The sequence below is a fragment of the Rhinatrema bivittatum genome, unplaced genomic scaffold (genome assembly GCF_901001135.1).
Source record: "Rhinatrema bivittatum unplaced genomic scaffold, aRhiBiv1.1, whole genome shotgun sequence".
Taxonomy (NCBI): Eukaryota; Metazoa; Chordata; class Amphibia; order Gymnophiona; family Rhinatrematidae; genus Rhinatrema; species Rhinatrema bivittatum.
In genome coordinates this window covers 17,380-40,948 of record NW_021821478.1, presented here as the reverse complement: position 1 = coordinate 40,948, position 23,569 = coordinate 17,380, and the positions used below count along the sequence as shown (strand labels likewise).

Genomic DNA, 23,569 nt, shown 5'->3' with positions numbered 1-23,569 from the left:
GCTCACAGTGACACCCAGTGATGGAGGGAGAGACTCGCACACACACGCCCTGAGCTAACAGTGACACCCAGTGATGGAGGGAGAGACTCGCACACACACACGCCCTGAGCTAACAGTGACACCCTGTGATGGAGGGAGAGACTCGCACACACACACACACACGCCCTGAGCTCACAGTGACACCTAGTGATGGAGGGAGAGACCCACACACACACACCCTGAGCTCACAGTGACACCCAGTGATGGAGGGAGAGACTCGCACACACACCCTGAGCTCACAGTGACACCTAGTGATGGAGGGAGAGACTCACACACACACCCTGAGCTCACAGTGACACCCAGTGATGGAGGGAGAGACTCACACACACATGCCCTGAGCTCACAGTGACACCCAGTGATGGAGGGAGAGACTCGCACACACACCCTGAGCTCACAGTGACACCCAGTGATGGAGGGAGAGACTTGCACACACACCCTGAGCTCACAGTGACACCTAGTGATGGAGGGAGAGACTCGCACACACACACACGCCCTGAGCTCACAGTGACACCTAGTGATGGAGGGAGAGACCCACACACACACACACACACCCTGAGCTCAAAGTGACACCCAGTGATGGACGGAGAAACCCACACACATGCCCTGAGCTCACAGTGACACCTAGTGATGGAGGGAGAGACCCACACACATGCCCTGAGCTCACAGTGACACCTAGTGATGGAGGGAGAAACCCACACACATGCCCTGAGCTCACAGTGACACCTAGTGATGGAGGGAGAGACTCGCACACACACACACACACACACACACACCCTGAAATCACAGTGACACCCAGTGATGGAGGGAGAGATCCACACGCACACACCCTGAGCTCACAGTGACACCTAGTGATGGAGGGAGAAACCCACACACATGCCCTGAGCTCACAGTGACACCTAGTGATGGAGGGAGAAACCCATACACATGCCCTGAGCTCACAGTGACACCTAGTGATGGAGGGAGAGACTCGCACACACACACACACACACACCCTGAAATCACAGTGACACCCAGTGATGGAGGGAGAGATCCACACGCACACACCCTGAGCTCACAGTGACACCTAGTGATGGAGGGAGAAACCCACACACATGCCCTGAGCTCACAGTGACACCTAGTGATGGAGGGAGAAACCCATACACATGCCCTGAGCTCACAGTGACACCTAGTGATGGAGGGAGAGACTCGCACACACACACACACACACACACACCCTGAAATCACAGTGACACCCAGTGATGGAGGGAGAGATCCACACGCACACACCCTGAGCTCACAGTGACACCTAGTGATGGAGGGAGAGACCCACACGCACACACCCTGAGCTCACAGTGACACCTAGTGAAGGAGGGAGAGACTCGCACACACACACACACACAACCTGAGCGCACAGTAACACCTAGTGATGGAGGGAGAGACTCGCACACACACACACACCCCCTGAAATCACAGTGACACCGAGTGATGGAGGGAGAGACCCACACGCACACAACCTGAGCTCACAGTGACACCTAGTGATGGAGGGAGAGACTCGCACACACACACACACACCCCCTGAAATCACAGTGACACCGAGTGATGGAGGGAGAGACCCACACGCACACACCCTGAGCTCACAGTGACACCTAGTGATGGAGGGAGAGACTCGCACACACGCCCTGAGCTCACAGCGACACCCAGTGATGAGGGAGAGACTCGCACACACACACCCTGAGCTCACAGTGACACCTAGTGATGGAGGGAGAGACTCGCACACACACACCCTGAGCTCACAGTGACACCTAGTGATGTAGGGAGAGACTCGCACACACACCCTGAGCTCACAGTGACACCCAGTGATGGAGGGAGAGACCCACACACACACACCCTGAGCTCACAGTGACACCCAGTGATGGAGGGAGAGACCCACACACACACACCCTGAGCTCACAGTGACACCCAGTGATGGAGGGAGAAACCCACACACATGCCCTGAGCTCACAGTGACACCTAGTGATGGAGGGAGAGACCCGCACACACACACCCTGAGCTCACAGTGACACCCAGTGATGGAGGGAGAGACCCACACACACACACCCTGAGCTCACAGTGACACCCAGTGATGGAGGGAGAGACCCACACACACACACCCTGAGCTCACAGTGACACCCAGTGATGGAGGGAGAGACTCGCGCACACACACACGCCCTGAGCTCACAGTGACACCCAGTGATGGAGGGAGAGACTCGCACACACACCCTGAGCTCACAGTGACACCCAGTGATGGAGGGAGAGACTCGCACACACACCCTGAGCTCACAGTGACACCCAGTGATGGAGGGAGAGACTCGCACACACACCCTGAGCTCACAGTGACACCCAGTGATGGAGGGAGAGACTCGCACACACACCCTGAGCTCACAGTGACACCCAGTGATGGAGAGAGAGACTCGCACACACACACCCTGAGCTCACAGTGACACCCAGTGATGGAGGGAGAGACTCACACACACATGCCCTGAGCTCACAGTGACACCCAGTGATGGAGGGAGAGACTCACACACACACCCTGAGCTCACAGTGACACCCAGTGATGGAGGGAGAGACTCACACACACACCCTGAGCTCACAGTGACACCCAGTGATGGAGGGAGAGACTCACACACACACGCCCTGAGCTCACAGTGACACCCAGTGATGGAGGGAGAGACCCACAAACACACACCCTGAGCTCACAGTGACACCTAGTGATGGAGGGAGAGACCCACACACAGACCCTGAGCTCACAGTGACACCCAGTGATGGAGGGAGAGACCCACACACACACGCCCTGAGCTCACAGTGACACCTAGTGATGGAGGGAGAGACTCACACACACACGCCCTGAGCTCACAGTGACACCCAGTGATGGAGGGAGAGACCCACACACACACACGCCCTGAGCTCACAGTGACACCTAGTGATGGAGGGAGAGACTCACACACACACGCCCTGAGCTCACAGTGACACCCAGTGATGGAGGGAGAGACTCGCACACACACCCTGAGCTCACAGTGACACCTAGTGATGGAGGGAGAGACTCACACACACGCCCTGAGCTCACAGTGACACCCAGTGATGGAGGGAGAGACCCACACACACACACGCCCTGAGCTCACAGTGACACCCAGTGATGGAGGGAGAGACTCACACACACACGCCCTGAGCTCACAGTGACACCCAGTGATGGAGGGAGAGACTCGCACACACACCCTGAGCTCACAGTGACACCTAGTGATGGAGGGAGAGACTCGCACACACACACCCTGAGCTAACAGTGACACCCAGTGATGGAGGGAGAGACTCGCACACACACACCCTGAGCTAACAGTGACACCCAGTGATGGAGGGAGAGACTCGCACACACACACACGCCCTGAGCTCACAGCGACACCCAGTGATGGAGGGAGAGACTCGCACACACACACCCTGAGCTCACAGTGACACCCAGTGATGGAGGGATAGACTCGCACACACACCCTGAGCTCACAGTGACACCTAGTGATGGAGGGAGAGACTCGCACACACACACCCTGAGCTAACAGTGACACCCAGTGATGGAGGGAGAGACTCGCACACACACACCCTGAGCTCACAGTGACACCTAGTGATGGAGGGAGAGACCCACACACACACACGCCCTGAGCTCACAGCGACACCCAGTGATGGAGGGAGAGACTCGCACACACACACCCTGAGCTCACAGTGACACCCAGTGATGGAGGGAGAGACACACACACACACACCCTGAGCTCACAGTGACACCTAGTGATGGAGGGAGAGACCCACACACACACCCTGAGCTCACAGTGACACCCAGTGATGGAGGGAGAGACCCACACACACACACACACACACCCTGAGCTCACAGTGACACCCAGTGATGGAGGGAGAGACTCGCACACACACGCCCTGAGCTAACAGTGACACCCAGTGATGGAGGGAGAGACTCGCACACACACACGCCCTGAGCTAACAGTGACACCCTGTGATGGAGGGAGAGACTCGCACACACACACACACACGCCCTGAGCTCACAGTGACACCTAGTGATGGAGGGAGAGACCCACACACACACACCCTGAGCTCACAGTGACACCCAGTGATGGAGGGAGAGACTCGCACACACACCCTGAGCTCACAGTGACACCTAGTGATGGAGGGAGAGACTCACACACACACCCTGAGCTCACAGTGACACTCAGTGATGGAGGGAGAGACTCACACACACACGCCCTGAGCTCACAGTGACACCCAGTGATGGAGGGAGAGACTCGCACACACACCCTGAGCTCACAGTGACACCCAGTGATGGAGGGAGAGACTTGCACACACACCCTGAGCTCACAGTGACACCTAGTGATGGAGGGAGAGACTCGCACACACACACACGCCCTGAGCTCACAGTGACACCTAGTGATGGAGGGAGAGACCCACACACACACACACACACCCTGAGCTCAAAGTGACACCCAGTGATGGACGGAGAAACCCACACACATGCCCTGAGCTCACAGTGACACCTAGTGATGGAGGGAGAGACCCACACACATGCCCTGAGCTCACAGTGACACCTAGTGATGGAGGGAGAAACCCACACACATGCCCTGAGCTCACAGTGACACCTAGTGATGGAGGGAGAGACTCGCACACACACACACACACCCTGAAATCACAGTGACACCCAGTGATGGAGGGAGAGATCCACACGCACACACCCTGAGCTCACAGTGACACCTAGTGATGGAGGGAGAAACCCACACACATGCCCTGAGCTCACAGTGACACCTAGTGATGGAGGGAGAAACCCATACACATGCCCTGAGCTCACAGTGACACCTAGTGATGGAGGGAGAGACTCGCACACACACACACACACACACCCTGAAATCACAGTGACACCCAGTGATGGAGGGAGAGATCCACACGCACACACCCTGAGCTCACAGTGACACCTAGTGATGGAGGGAGAAACCCACACACATGCCCTGAGCTCACAGTGACACCTAGTGATGGAGGGAGAAACCCATACACATGCCCTGAGCTCACAGTGACACCTAGTGATGGAGGGAGAGACTCGCACACACACACACACACACACACACCCTGAAATCACAGTGACACCCAGTGATGGAGGGAGAGATCCACACGCACACACCCTGAGCTCACAGTGACACCTAGTGATGGAGGGAGAGACCCACACGCACACACCCTGAGCTCACAGTGACACCTAGTGAAGGAGGGAGAGACTCGCACACACACACACACAACCTGAGCGCACAGTAACACCTAGTGATGGAGGGAGAGACTCGCACACACACACACACCCCCTGAAATCACAGTGACACCGAGTGATGGAGGGAGAGACCCACACGCACACAACCTGAGCTCACAGTGACACCTAGTGATGGAGGGAGAGACTCGCACACACACACACACCCCCTGAAATCACAGTGACACCGAGTGATGGAGGGAGAGACCCACACGCACACACCCTGAGCTCACAGTGACACCTAGTGATGGAGGGAGAGACTCGCACACACGCCCTGAGCTCACAGCGACACCCAGTGATGAGGGAGAGACTCGCACACACACACCCTGAGCTCACAGTGACACCTAGTGATGGAGGGAGAGACTCGCACACACACACCCTGAGCTCACAGTGACACCTAGTGATGGAGGGAGAGACCCGCACACACACACCCTGAGCTCACAGTGACACCCAGTGATGGAGGGAGAGACCCACACACACACACCCTGAGCTCACAGTGACACCCAGTGATGGAGGGAGAAACCCACACACATGCCCTGAGCTCACAGTGACACCTAGTGATGGAGGGAGAAACCCATACACATGCCCTGAGCTCACAGTGACACCCAGTGATGGAGGGAGAGACTCGCACACACACACACACACACACACACACCCTGAAATCACAGTGACACCCAGTGATGGAGGGAGAGATCCACACGCACACACCCTGAGCTCACAGTGACACCTAGTGATGGAGGGAGAGACCCACACGCACACACCCTGAGCTCACAGTGACACCTAGTGAAGGAGGGAGAGACTCGCACACACACACACACAACCTGAGCGCACAGTAACACCTAGTGATGGAGGGAGAGACTCGCACACACACACACACCCCCTGAAATCACAGTGACACCGAGTGATGGAGGGAGAGACCCACACGCACACACCCTGAGCTCACAGTGACACCTAGTGACGGAGGGAGAGACTCGCACACACGCCCTGAGCTCACAGCGACACCCAGTGATGAGGGAAAGACTCGCACACACACACCCTGAGCTCACAGTGACACCTAGTGATGGAGGGAGAGACTCGCACACACTCACCCTGAGCTCACAGTGACACCTAGTGATGGAGGGAGAGACCCGCACACACACACCCTGAGCTCACAGTGACACCCAGTGATGGAGGGAGAGACCCACACACACACACCCTGAGCTCACAGTGACACCCAGTGATGGAGGGAGAGACCCACACACACACACCCTGAGCTCACAGTGACACCCAGTGATGAGGGAGAAACTCGCACACACACACCCTGAGCTCACAGTGACACCCAGTGATGGAGGGAGAGACCCACACACACACACCCTGAGCTCACAGTGACACCTAGTGATGGAGGGAGAGATCCACACACACACCCTGAGCTCACAGTGACACCCAGTGATGGAGGGAGAGACCCACACACACACACACACACCCTGAGCTCACAGTGACACCCAGTGATGGAGGGAGAGACTCGCACACACACGCCCTGAGCTAACAGTGACACCCTGTGATGGAGGGAGAGACTCGCACACACACACACACACACGCCCTGAGCTCACAGTGACACCTAGTGATGGAGGGAGAGACCCACACACACACACCCTGAGCTCACAGTGACACATAGTGATGGAGGGAGAGACTCACACACACACCCTGAGCTCACAGTGACACCCAGTGATGGAGGGAGAGACTTGCACACACACACACACACACCCTGAGCTCACAGTGACACCCAGTGATGGAGGGAGAGACTTGCACACACACACACACACCCTGAGCTCACAGTGACACCCAGTGATGGAGGGAGAGACTTGCACACACACCCTGAGCTCACAGTGACACCTAGTGATGGAGGGAGAGACTCACACACACACACACACACACACCCTGAGCTCACAGTGACACCTAGTGATGGAGGGAGAGACCCACACACACACACACACACCCTGAGCTCAAAGTGACACCCAGTGATGGACGGAGAAACCCACACACACGCCCTGAGCTCACAGTGACACCTAGTGATGGAGGGAGAGACCCACACACACGCCCTGAGCTCACAGTGACACCTAGTGATGGAGGGAGAGACCCACACACACGCCCTGAGCTCACAGTGACACCTAGTGATGGAGGGAGAAACCCACACACACACACCCTGAGCTCAAAGTGACACCCAGTGATGGACGGAGAAACCCACACACACGCCCTGAGCTCACAGTGACACCTAGTGATGGAGGGAGAGACCCACACACACGCCCTGAGCTCACAGTGACACCTAGTGATGGAGGGAGAGACCCACACACACACACCCTGAGCTCACAGTGACACCTAGTGATGGAGGGAGAGACTTGCACACACACACACACACCCTGAGCTCACAGTGACACCCAGTGATGGAGGGAGAGACTTGCACACACACACACACACCCTGAGCTCACAGTGACACCCAGTGATGGAGGGAGAGACTTGCACACACACCCTGAGCTCACAGTGACATCTAGTGATGGAGGGAGAGACTCACACACACACCCTGAGCTCACAGTGACACCTAGTGATGGAGGGAGAGACCCACACACACACACACACACACCCTGAGCTCAAAGTGACACCCAGTGATGGACGGAGAAACCCACACACACGCCCTGAGCTCACAGTGACACCTAGTGATGGAGGGAGAGACCCACACACACGCCCTGAGCTCACAGTGACACCCAGTGATGGACGGAGAAACCCACACACACGCCCTGAGCTCACAGTGACACCTAGTGATGGAGGGAGAAACCCACACACACGCCCTGAGCTCACAGTGACACCTAGTGATGGAGGGAGAGACTCACACACACACACACACCCTGAAATCACAGTGACACCCAGTGATGGAGGGAGAGATCCACACGCACACACCCTGAGCTCACAGTGACACCTAGTGAAGGAGGGAGAGACTCGCACACACACACACAACTTGAGCGCACAGTGACACCTAGTGATGGAGGGAGAGACTCGCACACACACACACACAACCTGAGCGCACAGTGACACCTAGTGATGGAGGGAGAGACTCGCACACACACACACACAACCTGAGCGCACAGTGACACCTAGTGATGGAGGAAGAGACTCGCACACACACACACACACACACACACACACACACCCTGAAATCACAGTGACACCCAGTGATGGAGGGAGAGACCCACACGCACACACCCTGAGCTCACAGTGACACCTAGTGATGGAGGGAGAGACCCACACGCACACACCCTGAGCTCACAGTGACACCTAGTGATGGAGGGAGAGACTCGCACACACACACACACACAACCTGAGCGCACAGTGACGCACAGTGACACCCAGTGATGGAGGGAGAGACACACGCACACACACCCTGAGCTTACAGTGACACCTAGTGATGGAAGATAAGAACATAAGAAATTGCCATGCTGGGTCAGACCAAGGGACCATCAAGCCCAGCATCCTGTTTCCAACAGTGGCCAATCCAGGCCACAAGAACCTGGCAATTACCCAAACACTAAGAAGATCCCATGCTACTGATGCAATTAATAGCAGTGGCTATTCCCTAAGTAAACTTGATTAATAGCCATTAATGGACTTCTCCTCCAAGAACTTATCCAAACCTTTTTTGAACCCAGCTACACTAACTGCACTAACCACATCCTCTGGCAACAAATTCCAGAGCTTTATTGAGTGAAAAATAATTTTCTCCAATTAGTCTTAAATGTGCTACTTGCTAACTTCAAGGAATATCCCCTAGTCCTTCTATTATTTGAAAGTGTAAATAATCGATTCACATCTACTCGTTCAAGACCTCTCATGATCTTAAAGACCTCTATCATATCCCCCCTCAGTCGTCTCTTCTCCAAGCTGAACAGCCCTAACCTCTTCAGTCTTTCCTCATAGGGGAGCTGTTCCATCCCCTTTATCATTTTGGTTACCCTTCTCTGTACCTTCTCCATCGCAAATATATCTTTTTTGAGATGCGGCAGCCAGAGTTGTACACAGTATTCAAGGTGCAGTCTCACCATGGAGCGATACAGAGGCATTATGACATTTTCCGTTTTATTCTACATTCCCTTTCTAATAATTCCCAACATTCTCTTTGCTTTTTTGACTGCCACAGGACACTGAGCTGACGATTTCAATGTGTTATCCACTATGATGTCTAGATCTCTTTCTTGGGTGGTAGCTCCTAATATGGAACCTAACATCGAGTAACTACAGCAAGGATTATTTTTCCCTATATGCATCACCTTGCACTTATCCACATTAAATTTCATCTGCCATTTGGATGCCCAATCTTCCAGTCTTGCAAGGTCCTCCTGTAATGTATCACAGTCTGCTTGTGATTTAACTACTCTGAATAATTTTGTATCATCTGTAGGGGTGAGGGGCTAGGGGCAGGGTTACAGTGTGACACAGGGTGGCTCCTATGACTTCCTAGAAGGGGTCTCACTATGAGTGAGGGTGAGGGGCTAGGGGCAGGGTTACAGTGTGACACAGGGTGGCTCCTCTGCCTTCCTAGAAGGGGTCTCACTATGAGTGAGGGTGAGGGGCTAGGGGCAGGGTTACAGTGTGACACAGGGTGGCTCCTATGCCTTCCTAGAAGGGGTCTCACTATGAGCAGGGGTGAGGGGCTAGGGGGAGGGTTACAGTGTGACATAGGGTGGCTCCTATGCCTTCCTAGAAGGGGTCTCACTATGAGCCGGGGTGAGGGGCTAGGGGCAGGGTTACAGTGTGACACAGGGTGGCTCCTATGCCTTCCTAGAAGGGGTCTCACTATGAGTGAGGGTGAGGGGCTAGGGGCAGGGTTACAGTGTGACACAGGGTGGCTCCTATGCCTTCCTAGAAGGGGTCTCACTATGAGTGAGGGTGAGGGGCTAGGGGCAGGGTTACAGTGTGACACAGGGTGGCTCCTATGCCTTCCTAGAAGGGGTCTCACTATGAGCCGGGGTGAGAGGCTGGGGGCAGGGTTACAGTGTGACACAGGGTGGCTCCTATGCCTTCCTAGAAGGGGTCTCACTATGAGTGAGGGTGAGGGGCTAGGGGCAGGGTTACAGTGTGACACAGGGCGGCTCCTATGCCTTCCTAGAAGGGGTTACAGTGTGACACAGGGTGGGCAGGTGTGTCTCTCTGCGAGGAGGTATGGGCAGGGGTGTGTTGGGATACAGGGTAGGTAGACTGATTTTGGCACACAATTCTTACCTGGTATAGGTCATTCTGGATCTCCAGCACTTCAGGGGTGACCAGGGAAATAAAGTAAAGAGCAATATCGGGAACGCTGTGGATAATGGCCAGGTGCAGGAAGCTAGGGGGAGAAAAAGCAGCAGGTCATGTCCAGTGCTCCAGGACCACTCTGCTCCCCCCTCCTCCCTGCCCACACGAATAAGCCTTTACCCAATTTCTCCCCAACAGCAGCAAGGCAGAGCTGAACTACAATAGAAAAAAAGTGTGCGGAGGGGAAGCTCTCAATACTGTAACGGTAGTCTCATTTCAATGTATTTAAATAATATTTACATACATAAAACATTTACAAGAACATACATAAATCATTCAGAAATCATTAGGTAACACCTGTTCTATTCATATCTGGCAAGTACTGCAGTCACGTTTCAGAATGCTATCCAGACTGGAGGGGCGCAGTGTTCTTTATCCCGGTCCCCGATTTCTCATATCGGAGGGGGCGCAGTGGTCTTTTATCCCTGTACGTGATTTCTCAGATTGGAGGGGCGCAGTGGTCTTTTATCCCTGTATGTGATTTCTCAGATTTGAGGGGTGCAGTGGTCTTTTATCCCTGTATGTGATTTCTCAGATTTGAGGGGTGCAGTGGTCTTTTATCCCTGTATGTGATTTCTCAGATTTGAGGGGTGCAGTGTTCTTTTATCCCTGTATGTGATTTCTCAGATTTGAGGGGTGCAGTGTTCTTTTATCCCTGTATGTGATTTCTCAGATTTGAGGGGTGCAGTGTTCTTTATCCCTGTATGTGATTTCTCAGATTGGAGGGGCGCAGTGTTCTTTTATCCCTGTATGTGATTTCTCAGATTGGAGGGGTGCAGTGATCTTTTATCCCTGTATGTGATTTCTCAGATTGGAGGGGCGCAGTGGTCTTTTATCCCTGTCTGTGATTTCTCAGATTTGAGGGGCGCAGTGATCTTTTATCCCTGTATGTGATTTCTCAGATTGGAGGGGCGCAGTGGTCTTTTATCCCTGTATGTGATTTCTCAGATTGGAGGGGGCGCAGTGGTCTTTTATCCCTGTATGTGATTTCTCAGATTTGAAGGGTGCAGTGGTCTTTTATCCCTGTAAGTGATTTCTCAGATCGGAGGGGGCGCAGTGGTCTTTTATCCCTGTATGTGATTTCTCAGATCGGAGGGGCGCAGCGGTCTTTTATCCTTGTATGTGATTTCTCAGATCGGAGGGACGCAGCGGTCTTTTATCCTTGTATGTGATTTCTCAGATCGGAGGGGCGCAGCGGTCTTTTATCCCTGTATGTGATTTCTCAGATCGGAGGGGCGCAGCGGTCTTTTATCCCTGTATGTGATTTCTCAGATCGGAGGGGCACAGTGGTCTTTTATCCCTGTATGTGATTTCTCAGATTGGAGGGGCGCAGAGGTCTTTTATCCCTGTCTGTGATTTCTCAGATTGGAGGGGGCGCAGTGGTCTTTTATCCCTGTCTGTGATTTCTCAGATTGGAGGGGGCGCAGCGGTCTTTTATCCCTGTCTGTGATTTCTCAGATTGGAGGGGGCGCAGCGGTCTTTTATCCCTGTCTGTGATTTCTCAGATTGGAGGGGGCGCAGCGGTCTTTTATCCCTGTCTGTGATTTCTCAGATTGGAGGGGGCGCAGCGGTCTTTTATCCCTGTATGTGATTTCTCAGATCGGAGGGGCGCAGCGGTCTTTTATCCCTGTATGTGATTTCTCAGATTGGAGGGGCGCAGTGGTCTTTTATCCCTGTCTGTGATTTCTCAGATTGGGGGGGGCGCAGTGGTCTTTTATCCCTGTCTGTGATTTCTCAGATTGGGGGGGGCGCAGTGGTCTTTTATCCCTGTCTGTGATTTCTCAGATTGGGGGGGGCGCAGTGGTCTTTTATCCCTGTCTGTGATTTCTCAGATTGGAGGGGGCGCAGTGGTCTTTTATCCCTGTCTGTGATTTCTCAGATTGGAGGGGGCGCAGTGGTCTTTTATCCCTGTCTGTGATTTCTCAGATCGGAGGGGCGCAGCGGTCTTTTATCCCTGTATGTGATTTCTCAGATCGGAGGGGCGCAGTGGTCTCTTATCCCTGTATGTGATTTCTCAGATTGGAGGGGCGCAGTGGTCTTTTATCCCTGTCTGTGATTTCTCAGATTGGAGGGGGCGCAGTGGTCTTTTATCCATGTCTGTGATTTCTCAGATTGGAGGGGCGCAGTGGTCTTTTATCCCTGTCTGTGATTTCTCAGATTGGAGGGGCGCAGTGGTCTTTTATCCCGTATGGGATTTCTCAGATTGGAGGGGCGCAGTGGTCTTTTATCCCGTATGGGATTTCTCAGATTGGAGGGGCCAGTGGTCTTTTATCCCTGTATGTGATTTCTCAGATTGGAGGGGGCGCAGTGGTCTTTTATCCCTGTATGTGATTTCTCAGATCGGAGGGGCGCAGTGGTCTTTTATCCCTGTATGTGATTTCTCAGATCGGAGGGGCGCAGTGGTCTTTTATCCCTGTATGTGATTTCTCAGATCGGAGGGGCGCAGCGGTCTTTTATCCCTGTATGTGATTTCTCAGATCGGAGGGGCGCAGTGGTCTTTTATCCCTGTATGTGATTTCTCAGATTGGAGGGGCGCAGTGGTCTTTTATCCCTGTCTGTGATTTCTCAGATTGGAGGGGGCGCAGTGGTCTTTTATCCATGTCTGTGATTTCTCAGATTGGAGGGGCGCAGTGGTCTTTTATCCCTGTCTGTGATTTCTCAGATTGGAGGGGCGCAGTGGTCTTTTATCCCGTATGGGATTTCTCAGATTGGAGGGGCGCAGTGGTCTTTTATCCCGTATGGGATTTCTCAGATTGGAGGGGCCAGTGGTCTTTTATCCCTGTATGTGATTTCTCAGATTGGAGGGGGCGCAGTGGTCTTTTATCCCTGTATGTGATTTCTCAGATCGGAGGGGCGCAGTGGTCTTTTATCCCTGTATGTGATTTCTCAGATCGGAGGGGCGCAGTGGTCTTTTATCCCTGTATGTGATTTCTCAGATCGGAGGGGCGCAGTGGTCTTTTATCCCTGTATGTGATTTCTCAGATCGGAGGGGCGCAGTGGTCTTTTATCCCTGTCTGTGATTTCTCAGATTGGAGGGGGCGCAGTGGTCTTTTATCCCTGTCTGTGATTTCTCAGATTGGAGGGGGCGCAGTGGTCTTTTATCCCTGTCTGTGATTTCTCAGATTGGAGGGGCGCAGTGGTCTTTTATCCCTGTCTGTGATTTCTCAGATTGGAGGGGCGCAGTGGTCTTTTATCCCTGTCTGGGATTTCTCAGATAGGAGGGGCGCAGTGTTCTTTTATCCCTGTATGTGATTTCTCAGATTGGAGGGGCGCAGCGGTCTTTTATCCCTGTATGTGATTTCTCAGATTGGAGGGGCGCAGCGGTCTTTTATCCCTGTCTGTGATTTCTCAGATTGGAGGGGCGCAGTGTTCTTTTATCCCTGTCTGTGATTTCTCAGATTGGAGGGGCCAGTGGTCTTTTATCCCTGTATGTGATTTCTCAGACTGGAGGGGCGCAGTGGTCTTTTATCCCTGTATGTGATTTCTCAGATCGGAGGGGCGCAGCGGTCTTTTATCCTTGTATGTGATTTCTCAGATTGGAGGGGCCAGTGATCTTTTATCCCTGTATGTGATTTCTCAGATTGGAGGGGGAGCAGTGGTCTTTTATCCCTGTCTGTGATTTCTCAGATTGGAGGGGGCGCAGTGGTCTTTTATCCATGTCTGTGATTTCTCAGATTGGAGGGGCGCAGTGGTCTTTTATCCCTGTCTGTGATTTCTCAGATTGGAGGGGGCGCAGTGGTCTTTTATCCCTGTCTGTGATTTCTCAGATTGGAGGGGCGCAGCGGTCTTTTATCCCTGTATGTGATTTCTCAGATTGGAGGGGCGCAGTGGTCTTTTATCCCTGTCTGTGATTTCTCAGATTGGAGGGGCGCAGTGTTCTTTTATCCCTGTCTGTGATTTCTCAGATTGGAGGGGCGCAGTGTTCTTTTATCCCTGTCTGTGATTTCTCAGATTGGAGGGGCCAGTGGTCTTTTATCCCTGTATGTGATTTCTCAGACTGGAGGGGCGCAGTGGTCTTTTATCCCTGTCTGTGATTTCTCAGATTGGAGGGGCGCAGCGTCCTTTATCCCGGTCCCTGATTTCTCAGATTTGAGGGGTGTAATGTTATTTATCCTGGTCTATGATTTTCCAGATTTGTACTCAGACACTATGTCAGGAATCGAGGTGTGAATTTTCCTTAGTACTAGGGAGGACTGCGGCTTCCAGAAGATTGAGGTTTTCTGGGCTGAAATCTGATTCCTTAGATTTTATCCAGATAAACTTGAATGAACCCCAATTGGTAGCTGAACACTTGATGTTTTCAGATGCAGCAGAGCGGCTCCTGTGATCTGTGCCCGAATCTGAAGCCGCGTAGTGGAGCTGGTGCCCCTGAATCAGGTGTCAGCAGCACGCCGAAACACGGCTGTGTTCCCCAGAACAGATAATTATAGGAATGAAGATCTTGGATCATCCTGGGACACCCTTTAGGTGCAAGAGCCAAGTTATATAAGATTTGTTTCTGAGTGGACAGTCTGTTTTCAGCATTCACCAACACTGGGATGCATTTTAAAAGCATTGCTTGTGTTAAAAGGCCTAAGTACACAAGTATACACATTGCACATGAGCAAAGAGAATTTAAAGAGCAGAGAATTACGAGCGTTATATGTGCGAGCTAAAAAAAAAGGGGGGGGGGCGGGGTTTTTAAAATCCGGCAGCCACGCACGTTTACTTCTGCTCTTGACTGGGGGAGGGATCTGGGTCAACTGGGAGGAGTGCAGGCTTAAAAACCCAGGGGGTCTGGATGACCTTGAGACGGCCTGGGCAAACTCATGGACTGACAGGAGAAACTGGGAATATCATTCACATGAGCACGTTTCAAAATCCATTGCACACATTGGGACGATAATAAGTTGCCATGCTGGGTCAGACCAAGGGTCCATCAAGCCCAGCATCCTGTTTCCAACAGTGGCCAATCCAGGCCATAAGAACCTGGCAAGTACCCAAATGAAAAATAGATCCCATGCTACTGATGCTAGTCATAGGCAGTGGCTATTCCTTAAGTCAACTTGAACAACAATTTATGGATTTCTCCTCCAGGAACTTGTCCAAACTTTTTTTTAAACCCAGCTATGCTTAACTTCCCTAATTCCAGAGCTTAATTGTGCGTTGAGTGAAAAAGAACTTTCTCCGATTAGTTTTAAATGTGCCCCATGCTAAATTCATGGAGTGCCCCCTAGTCTTTCTACTATCCGAAAGAGTAAATAACCGATTCACATCTACCCGTTCTAGACCTCTCATGATTTTAAACACCTCTATCATATCCCCCCTCAGTCGTCTCTTCTCCAAGCTGAACAGCCCTAACCTCTTCAGCCTTTCCTCATAGGGGAGCTGTTCCATCCCCTTTATCATTTTGGTTGCCCTTCTCTGTACCTTCTCCATCGCAACTATATCTTTTTTGAGATGCGGTGACCAGAACTGTTGGCATTAAAGCCAAGAAAGACCTAAGGAAAATATGCAAAATATATTTGCTGAAGTAAGTGCTTATATTAGGAGCACACGTACACGTGGTAGGCGCATTTTAAATCAAGCTCACGCAATATTCCTGCGTATGTGCGCCCGAGCACTCATTTTAAAAAGTCAGTGTCACTCTGTTTTTACTTTTACACATTTCTCTATGGCAAATTTTTCAAGATTTGATGGCAAATTTGCATATATTTGCAATTTGAAGAATTTAAAGAATATTTGATTCAAATGAAGTCATTTTCTGACATTTCTATGTCTACGTACTGTATTTGTTTATTTGTTTAAAATTTTTTCTATACCGTCGTTAAGTTAAATACCATCACAACGGTTTACAGAAGGGCACGATAAAGAGAAATATGGGTGATATAGATTACAAATTACTCGTGTGCCATCATAGTACGGTAACAATGTTAAATAATAAACTAGGTGTGTAAATTAAACCTGATTGTTAGGAACAAATTAGGCAGTTTGATTTTAACATTAATGTGCTTATGTAGGTTACTAAAAACTTCTAGCTTGGTGCATCCTTATCGCTCAACTATTTTTCTTCTTTTCTTTATCTTTATAAAATGCTTGTTTAAAAAGCCAGGTTTTCACATTTCAGATTAGTTTTGAATAATTTCAGATTTGTCTGCAGTCTTATTTCGAGGGGCATGGTATTCCAGAGTACAGGACCAGCCAGTAACAGTGCTCTTTCCCTTACTTGCGTGAGATGTGCTGATATGACAGAGGGGACAGATAGTAGAGCTTTATTTGCAGATCTCAGGTTTCTCTGTGGTACGTGCATGCGCAGTGCCGTGTTAAGCCAGTCGGCTTTATCATCGTGGATTAGTTTATGGATTATACAAAGTGCTTTATATTGTATTCTTTGTTCAATTGGAAGCCAGTGGAGTTCAGCAAGTGTTCCTGTAATGTGGTCACTCTTTTTTTTGCCTGTCAAAACTCTGGCAGCAGAATTTTGCAATATTTGCAGAGGCCGAATTGTAGATTGAGGTAGTCCTAACAGCAGGGAGTTACAATAATCTGTGCTAGCGAATATCATTGCTTGTAGAACTGTGCGAAAATTGTTAATCGTTAATAGAGGTTTTAGTCTTCTTAGGATCATTAGTTTTGCATAACCTTCTTTTATTTTCTGTGAGATGTGTTGTTTCATGTTTAGCTCAGGGTCAATTTGGCTCTTTATTAGAGGTAAGAGATCTTGGGGATTGGGGCTGGCGTGGAAGGAATCTGGGAATGGGAAGAGAGAAGATTGCGGAGGAGGGAATGAAGGAATCTTAGGCAGGAGAGGTAGAGAGGCAGGGGAGAGAGGAGGAGAGAGGGAGAGGGAGGAGAGGAGAAGAAAGGCGTACTGGGGAAGGGGTGGAAAAAGAAAGAAAGAAGGAGGAACAGAGATGGGATGATGGAAGGAAGCCACAGCGCTCTCCCCATCACACCCCACCCACCCTCTCTTTTCCCTTTAAAAGCTGCTTTCATCTCCTCACTCTCCTTCTCCCCCCCCCCCCCAGATCCCTCCTTTTCCACCCAAGAAAGAGATCTAGGTGTCATAGTGGATAACACATTGAAATCGTCGGCTCAGTGTGCTGCGGCAGTCAAAAAAGCATACAGAATGTTGGGAATTATTAGAAAAGGAATGATGAATAAAACGGAAAATGTCATAATGCCTCTGTATCGCTCCATGGTGAGACCGCACCTTGAATACTGTGTACAATTCTGGTCGCCGCATCTCAAAAAAGATATAATTGCGATGGAGAAGGTACAGAGAAGGGCAACCAAAATGAGAAAGGGAATGGAACAACTCCCCTATGAGGAAAGGCTGAAGAGGTTAGGACTTTTCAGCTTGGAGAAGAGACGACTGAGGGGGGATATGATAGAGGTGTTTAAAATCATGAGAGGTCTAGAACGGGTAGATGTGAATCGGTTATTTACTCTTTCAGATAGTAGAAAGAGACTAGGGGGCACTCCATGAAGTTAGCATGGGGCACATTTAAAACTAATCGGAGAAAGTTCTTTTTCACTCAGCGCACAGTTAAGCTCTGGAATTCATTGCCAGAGGATGTGGTTATGGCAGTTAGTGTAGCTGTGTTTAAAAAAGGTTTGGATAAGTTCCTAGCTGAAAAATCCATAAAACTGCTATTAACTAATAAGCAATAGTCCATTAATTAATAAGCAATAGTAGTTTGAGATCTATTTAATGTTTGGGTACTTGTGACTTGGATTGGCCACTGTTGGAAACAAGATACTGGGCTTGATGGACCATTAGTCTGACCCGGTATGCAATATCTTATGTTCCCTGTACGTACCCGGATCAGTCCAAATAGCTGGGTTTTGCCTCCCTTCCAGCAGATGGAGACAGAGAAAGTTTTGCAGGCACTGCCTCTTAACCCGGTGTGACACCTGCATCTCCTCAGTATTTCTCTGTCTCCAGCAGACGGAGGTGGTGCAAAACCTGCGGTTCTGATCCCAAGCTAAATTTTAAGTTTAAAAAAAAAAAAAAAAGGATTTCAGGTTTTTTAGCCTCCCAGGGAGTGGTTAGGTCCTGATGGGACCGTCCTCCCTGGTAGAAGGCGGTGGATGAACAGGGGTTGGGAACCCCAAATTCTGCTCCTGAATTAGGCCGGCGGGGTGATCGCTGGTGGTCCAGCTCCCTCTTCCAGCCTCTGCCAGCTCTTGAGGGAAGTATCCCTTTACTTATTTCTTTCCCTCCTGTCTGTCGACGTTTAAAAAAAAAGTTAGGCAGGCTGCTTGCAGGGAATCGGGCGGCAGAGCTGATGCGGCTGTGCGGCGGTGTCTGATCGCGCTTCTGGTACCTGGGGGACGGTGGGCGCGAGAGTTTTTGTTCTCCCCCCCTCCCGTGACTGCCGCGCACGAGCCGGTGCTTGCACTGTAGGGAACGGCTGTCGAGCCGCGCCTCGTTGGGCTGCTGCGATCATTGCCTCCCCGGTGGGGGGGGCTCTTGGGGCGCTTTTTCGGGGGCAGTAGCACAGCAGTCGAGCACCGAGAGCTTGCTCGCTGCTCAACAGCTGCCAGCCGATCTGTTCCCCCTGAGCGCGGGAACGGCGGCCATTTTGGGTGCGTTTCGCGCCGCGGAGGAGAGAACTGTTGGGGGGGGGGGGGGGCGTGGATCTTTCTCCAGTGCTTTCTCCAGCCAGTGCCAGCCCTGTGGAGGCCCGAGGGGCCGTAGGGGGGGCTTCATGAGGAGGACCCCTTTTCCCCGGAGGGGAATTTAGGGGGTCCTGCGGTTTTCTTGCCTGAGTTTATTTCTTTCAGGTCTTTTTGGCCAGTGGTGCTCCCAAGCAAGGAGCCCCAAACCCCCTGGGGTCCGCCTGCTAAGATTCCCAGGGCAGATGACGTGCCAACGGCGACCAGGATCCGAAAAGTGCAGGCCCCCATGGCATGGGGGGGGGCCACCCAGATGATTCGGATCTGGGGGAGGGGCCGGTGGACCCCACTCCGCCCCCCTGACACCGGGCCTGATCGTTTGCCCTCGGTGGAGGGGGATGACCCTAAGGTGGTGCAATTATTTCAGCTCGACGAGTTGGCACCCTCATTCCGCATGTCCTAGCGGAGCTCGGAATTGCGGAATCGCCATTGGAACAGAGTCCAGATAAGGTGGATCCTGTTCTCGCGGGCTTGCGTGGGCCCCGCTATGACCTTTCCTCTGCATGCCATGCTCTGACAGACGATGCTCCGGAGTGGGATACCCCAGAGCCAGGCCTCAAAGTCAGCAGGGCAATGGACAAACTATATCCCTTGCCTGAGAATATCTTGGAGCTGCTGAGGCTCCCGAAAGTGGATGCATCCGTTACGGCGGTCACCAAGCGCACGACTATTCCTGTGGCAGGAGCAGTGGCTTTGAAGGATCTACAGGATTGCAAACTGGAGGGTTATCTCAAGAAGATATGTGAAGTTTCTGCCTTGGGCATTCGTGCTGCGGTTTGTAGCAGTTACATGCTCTGGGCAGGCCTCCGCTGGGTACAGCAGTTGCAAAGCGCCAAGGATCTTGCTCCCTCGGAGGCAAAACAGGCCCTCTATGATTTGCTTCGCACTTCCTCGTGTACCATGGTCTCTGCGGTTTCCACACGCAGGCTGCTGTGGCTCTGGAATTGGGCAGCAGACGTTTCATCCAAAGCTCAGCTGGGGGCACTCCCCTTCAAGGGCAAACTCCTTTTTGGAGACGACCTGGAGCAGTTGATCAAGAATCTGGGTGAGAACAAGGTCCATAAGTTCCCAGAAGATAAGCCTAAAGGACAGAGCCCCTTCTCCTTCGCCCGTTTTCATGGCCAAAGGCAGTTTCGTCAGAGCAGGGCCCAGAACTCAGGCCAGAGGCAAGCCTCAGGGAGGTTCCAGCCTTGGTCGCAGTCATATTGTGGACGTTGGCCCGGGTCAGCACAGGACAAGGGTCCAGCGGTGCCAAGTCCGCACAATGAGTTGTGGCCGACCCACTCCGCAGACCTCGTCATAGGGGGCCGTCTAACCCTCTTTTTCCAGGAGTGGGTCAAGATTACGTCAGACCAGTGGGTTCTCAGCGTAATAGAACACGGCTACGCATTAGAATTTGCTCGTCTGCTATGAGACCCATTTCTGGTGTCCCCTTACGAGTCTCCAGAAAAAGAATTCGTAGTTCGCCAGACCCTCTATCGACTCCGGTCCCTGGGGATCATTGTTCCCATCCCCCAATCAGAGCATGGGAAGGGGCGATACTCCATTTACTTTGGCGTCCCAAAGAAGGAAGGAACCTTTCGCCCTATCCTGGATTTACAGAAGGTGAACTTGGCTCTCAAGGTGCCACGCTTCCGAATGGGGATGCTCCGCTCTGTCATTGCAGTGGTACAAAAGGGCAAATATCTAGCATCTCTGGACCTGATGGAAGCCTATCTCCATATCGGGATCTGACACGACAATGAGAGGTTTCTCAGATTCTTGATCCTGGGGCAACACTTCCAGTTCTGTGTACCATGGACCTTCACCAAAGTTATGGTGATGATAGTAGCGGCCCTCAGGAAGGAGGGGATTCTGGTGCATCCCTACCTGGACGATTGACTTATCCTAGCAAAGTAGGAGGTTCTATGCTCCCAGGCAGTGGATGTGGTCTTATGTCACCTGAGGTCTCTGGGCTGGATAGTCAACCTCGCCAAGAGCCGTTTAGTCCCCTCCCAGGTCCTGGAATTTTTGGGAGCTCGCTTCTATACCCAAGTGGGGAAAGTCTTTCTTTCAGAGAACAGGATTCGCAAGTTGCAGGGCCAAGTTCGGAGTTTGATGCAAGCCTTGGTGCCCAGAGTCTGGGATTATTTACAGGTTCTTGGTTCCACGGCATCTACCTTAGAGCTAGTCCTGTGGGCCTTTGCGCATATGAGACCTCTGCAAGCTGCGTTGCTGAACATGCTGTCAGAGCAATTCCACCTTCCGCTACCACTTACAGCCACTGCCAGGTTCAGTCTTTCGTGGTGGCTTGCCCACAGCCATTTGGAGCGCAGGGTGAATCTGGAGATACTCCGGTGGATGGTGGTGATGACAGATGCCAGCCTGTCTGGCTGGGGGGCAGTGTGTCAGTCCCGAGTGGTTCAGGGCGGGTGGTCACCAATGGAGGCGGCTTGATCAATCACCTAGAGACAAGGACTGTTAGATGGGCTCTGGAGAGCTTCCTCCCCCTACTGCGCAATCAGGTGGTCAGAGTATTGTCAGACAATGCGACGACCGTGGCCTATAATCAACAGACAAGGAGGAAACAACATCCTGTAGCTCTCGAAGCGGTGACGCTATTGTCCTGGGCAGAACAAAATTTAGAGATGTTGGCAGTGTCTCACATAGCGGAATCAACCATCATACAAAAGTGGACTTCCTCAGCCGACAGCAGCTAGACCCTGGAGAATGGGAGCTGTCCGAAATGGTCATGCGTCTGATCTGTTGCAGAAGGGGCAACCTCATGTGGACCTGATGGCGACGCACGCAAAGCTCTGCCCTTCTTCAGTCGCAGAAGGGATTACAGCGCGGAGAGAGTCGATGCTCTGGTAGTACCTTGGCCGATCGGCATTCTCCTCTATGTGTTCCCTCCTTGGCTGCTATTGGGCAAGATAATCAGGAGGACAGAACTTCACTCGGGACGAGTGATTGTCGTGGCTCCTGACTGGCTGCGAAGGCCTTGGTTTGCGTATCTCGTGAATCTGGCCTTGGACAGGCCCCTGCGGCTGGGTCATCTTCCAAATCTCCTGCGCCAGGGCCCTATATTTTTCAATCAGGCGGATCGCTTTTGTCTTGTGGCCTGGCTTTTGAGAGGAGACAGGTGAGAAAGAAAGGCTACCCCGGAGGCGGTTATATCTACCCTGCTGTGGGCTTGGAAATCATCTACGTCATTGGCATACGCTCGTGTCTGGAAGGTTTTTGAGACATGGTGCCAACCTTAGGGGGTGGATCCTAGATGAGCTTCGGTGACTCTGGTTCTTTCCTTTCTGCAGAATGGACTCGAGAAAGGGTTGTCTTACAATTCCCTGAAGGCTCAGGTTGCAGCTCTGGGATGTTTGAGGAGCCCTATCCAGGGTTCTTCTCTAGTGACTCAACCTGATGTGATGCATTTTCTCCGGGGTGTGAAACATGTGCGCCCACTGACTTGCAGTCTCTGCCCTTCTGGAATCTGAACTTGGTGCTCCGGAGATTGTGCGAAGCCCCCTTTGACCCACTCAGGAATGCATCTTTGAAGGACCTGACGCTAAAAGTGCTTTTTTTGGTGGCCATTTATTCAGCCAGGAGGGTGTCTGAGCTTCAGGCTTTATCCTTCAGGGAGCCTTTTCTCCGCATCTCTGATTCTGGAGTTCCAGTATGCACAGTTCCATCATTTTTACCTAAGGTGGTCAAAGCTTTTCACCTGAACCAATCTGTGGAGCTTCCAGCCTGTTCTGATGCACAACTGAAGGATCTTCCTTTGAAGGAGTTGAGGCGGCTGGATGCTTGCCGAGCCTTGTTGCTCTATCTGGAGGCTACCAATGGTTTCCGATTGTCAGATCACCTGTTTGTGCTGTGGTGCGGAGCAAAGAGAGGTCAGAAGGTGTCCAAAACTACTATTGCTCGTCAGTTGGAAGAGGCTATTGCGTCGGCGTATATATGCCGTGGTCGACCTGTCCCGGACGGACTGAAGGCTCACTCCACCCGAGCGCAGGCGGCCTCATGGGCAAAATGTCAAATGGTTTCCCCGCAGGAGATCTGCAGGGCGGCTACCTGGAAGTCTCTACACACCTTTTCTAGACACTACCGTTTGGACGTCCAGGTTTCGGATGCCAGTGATTTCAGTGCCAGTGTCATTCGAGTGGGGCTCTCGCAGTCCCGCCCTACTTAGGAAAGCTCTGGTACATCCCAGCTGTCTGGACTGATCCTGGTATGTACAGGGAAAGGAAAATTGGTTCTTACCTGCTAATTTCCGTTCCTGTA

At 52.0% G+C, this 23,569-nt stretch overlaps 1 protein-coding gene across 1 annotated transcript in view; it reads right to left on the bottom strand.

Annotated features, from left to right (window-relative positions):
• Window positions 1-19,705, bottom strand: part of NFKBIE (NFKB inhibitor epsilon) — a 28,808-nt gene extending 9,103 nt beyond the window's left edge. The window contains exons 1-2 of the mRNA XM_029586876.1: window positions 19,683-19,705; window positions 10,577-10,679 (exon numbers count right to left, since the gene is read on the bottom strand). Coding sequence (XP_029442736.1) covers window positions 10,577-10,679; window positions 19,683-19,705 — 126 coding nt within the window. The remainder of the gene's footprint in view (window positions 1-10,576; window positions 10,680-19,682) is intronic.
• Between the last annotated feature and the right edge of the window lie 3,864 nt (window positions 19,706-23,569).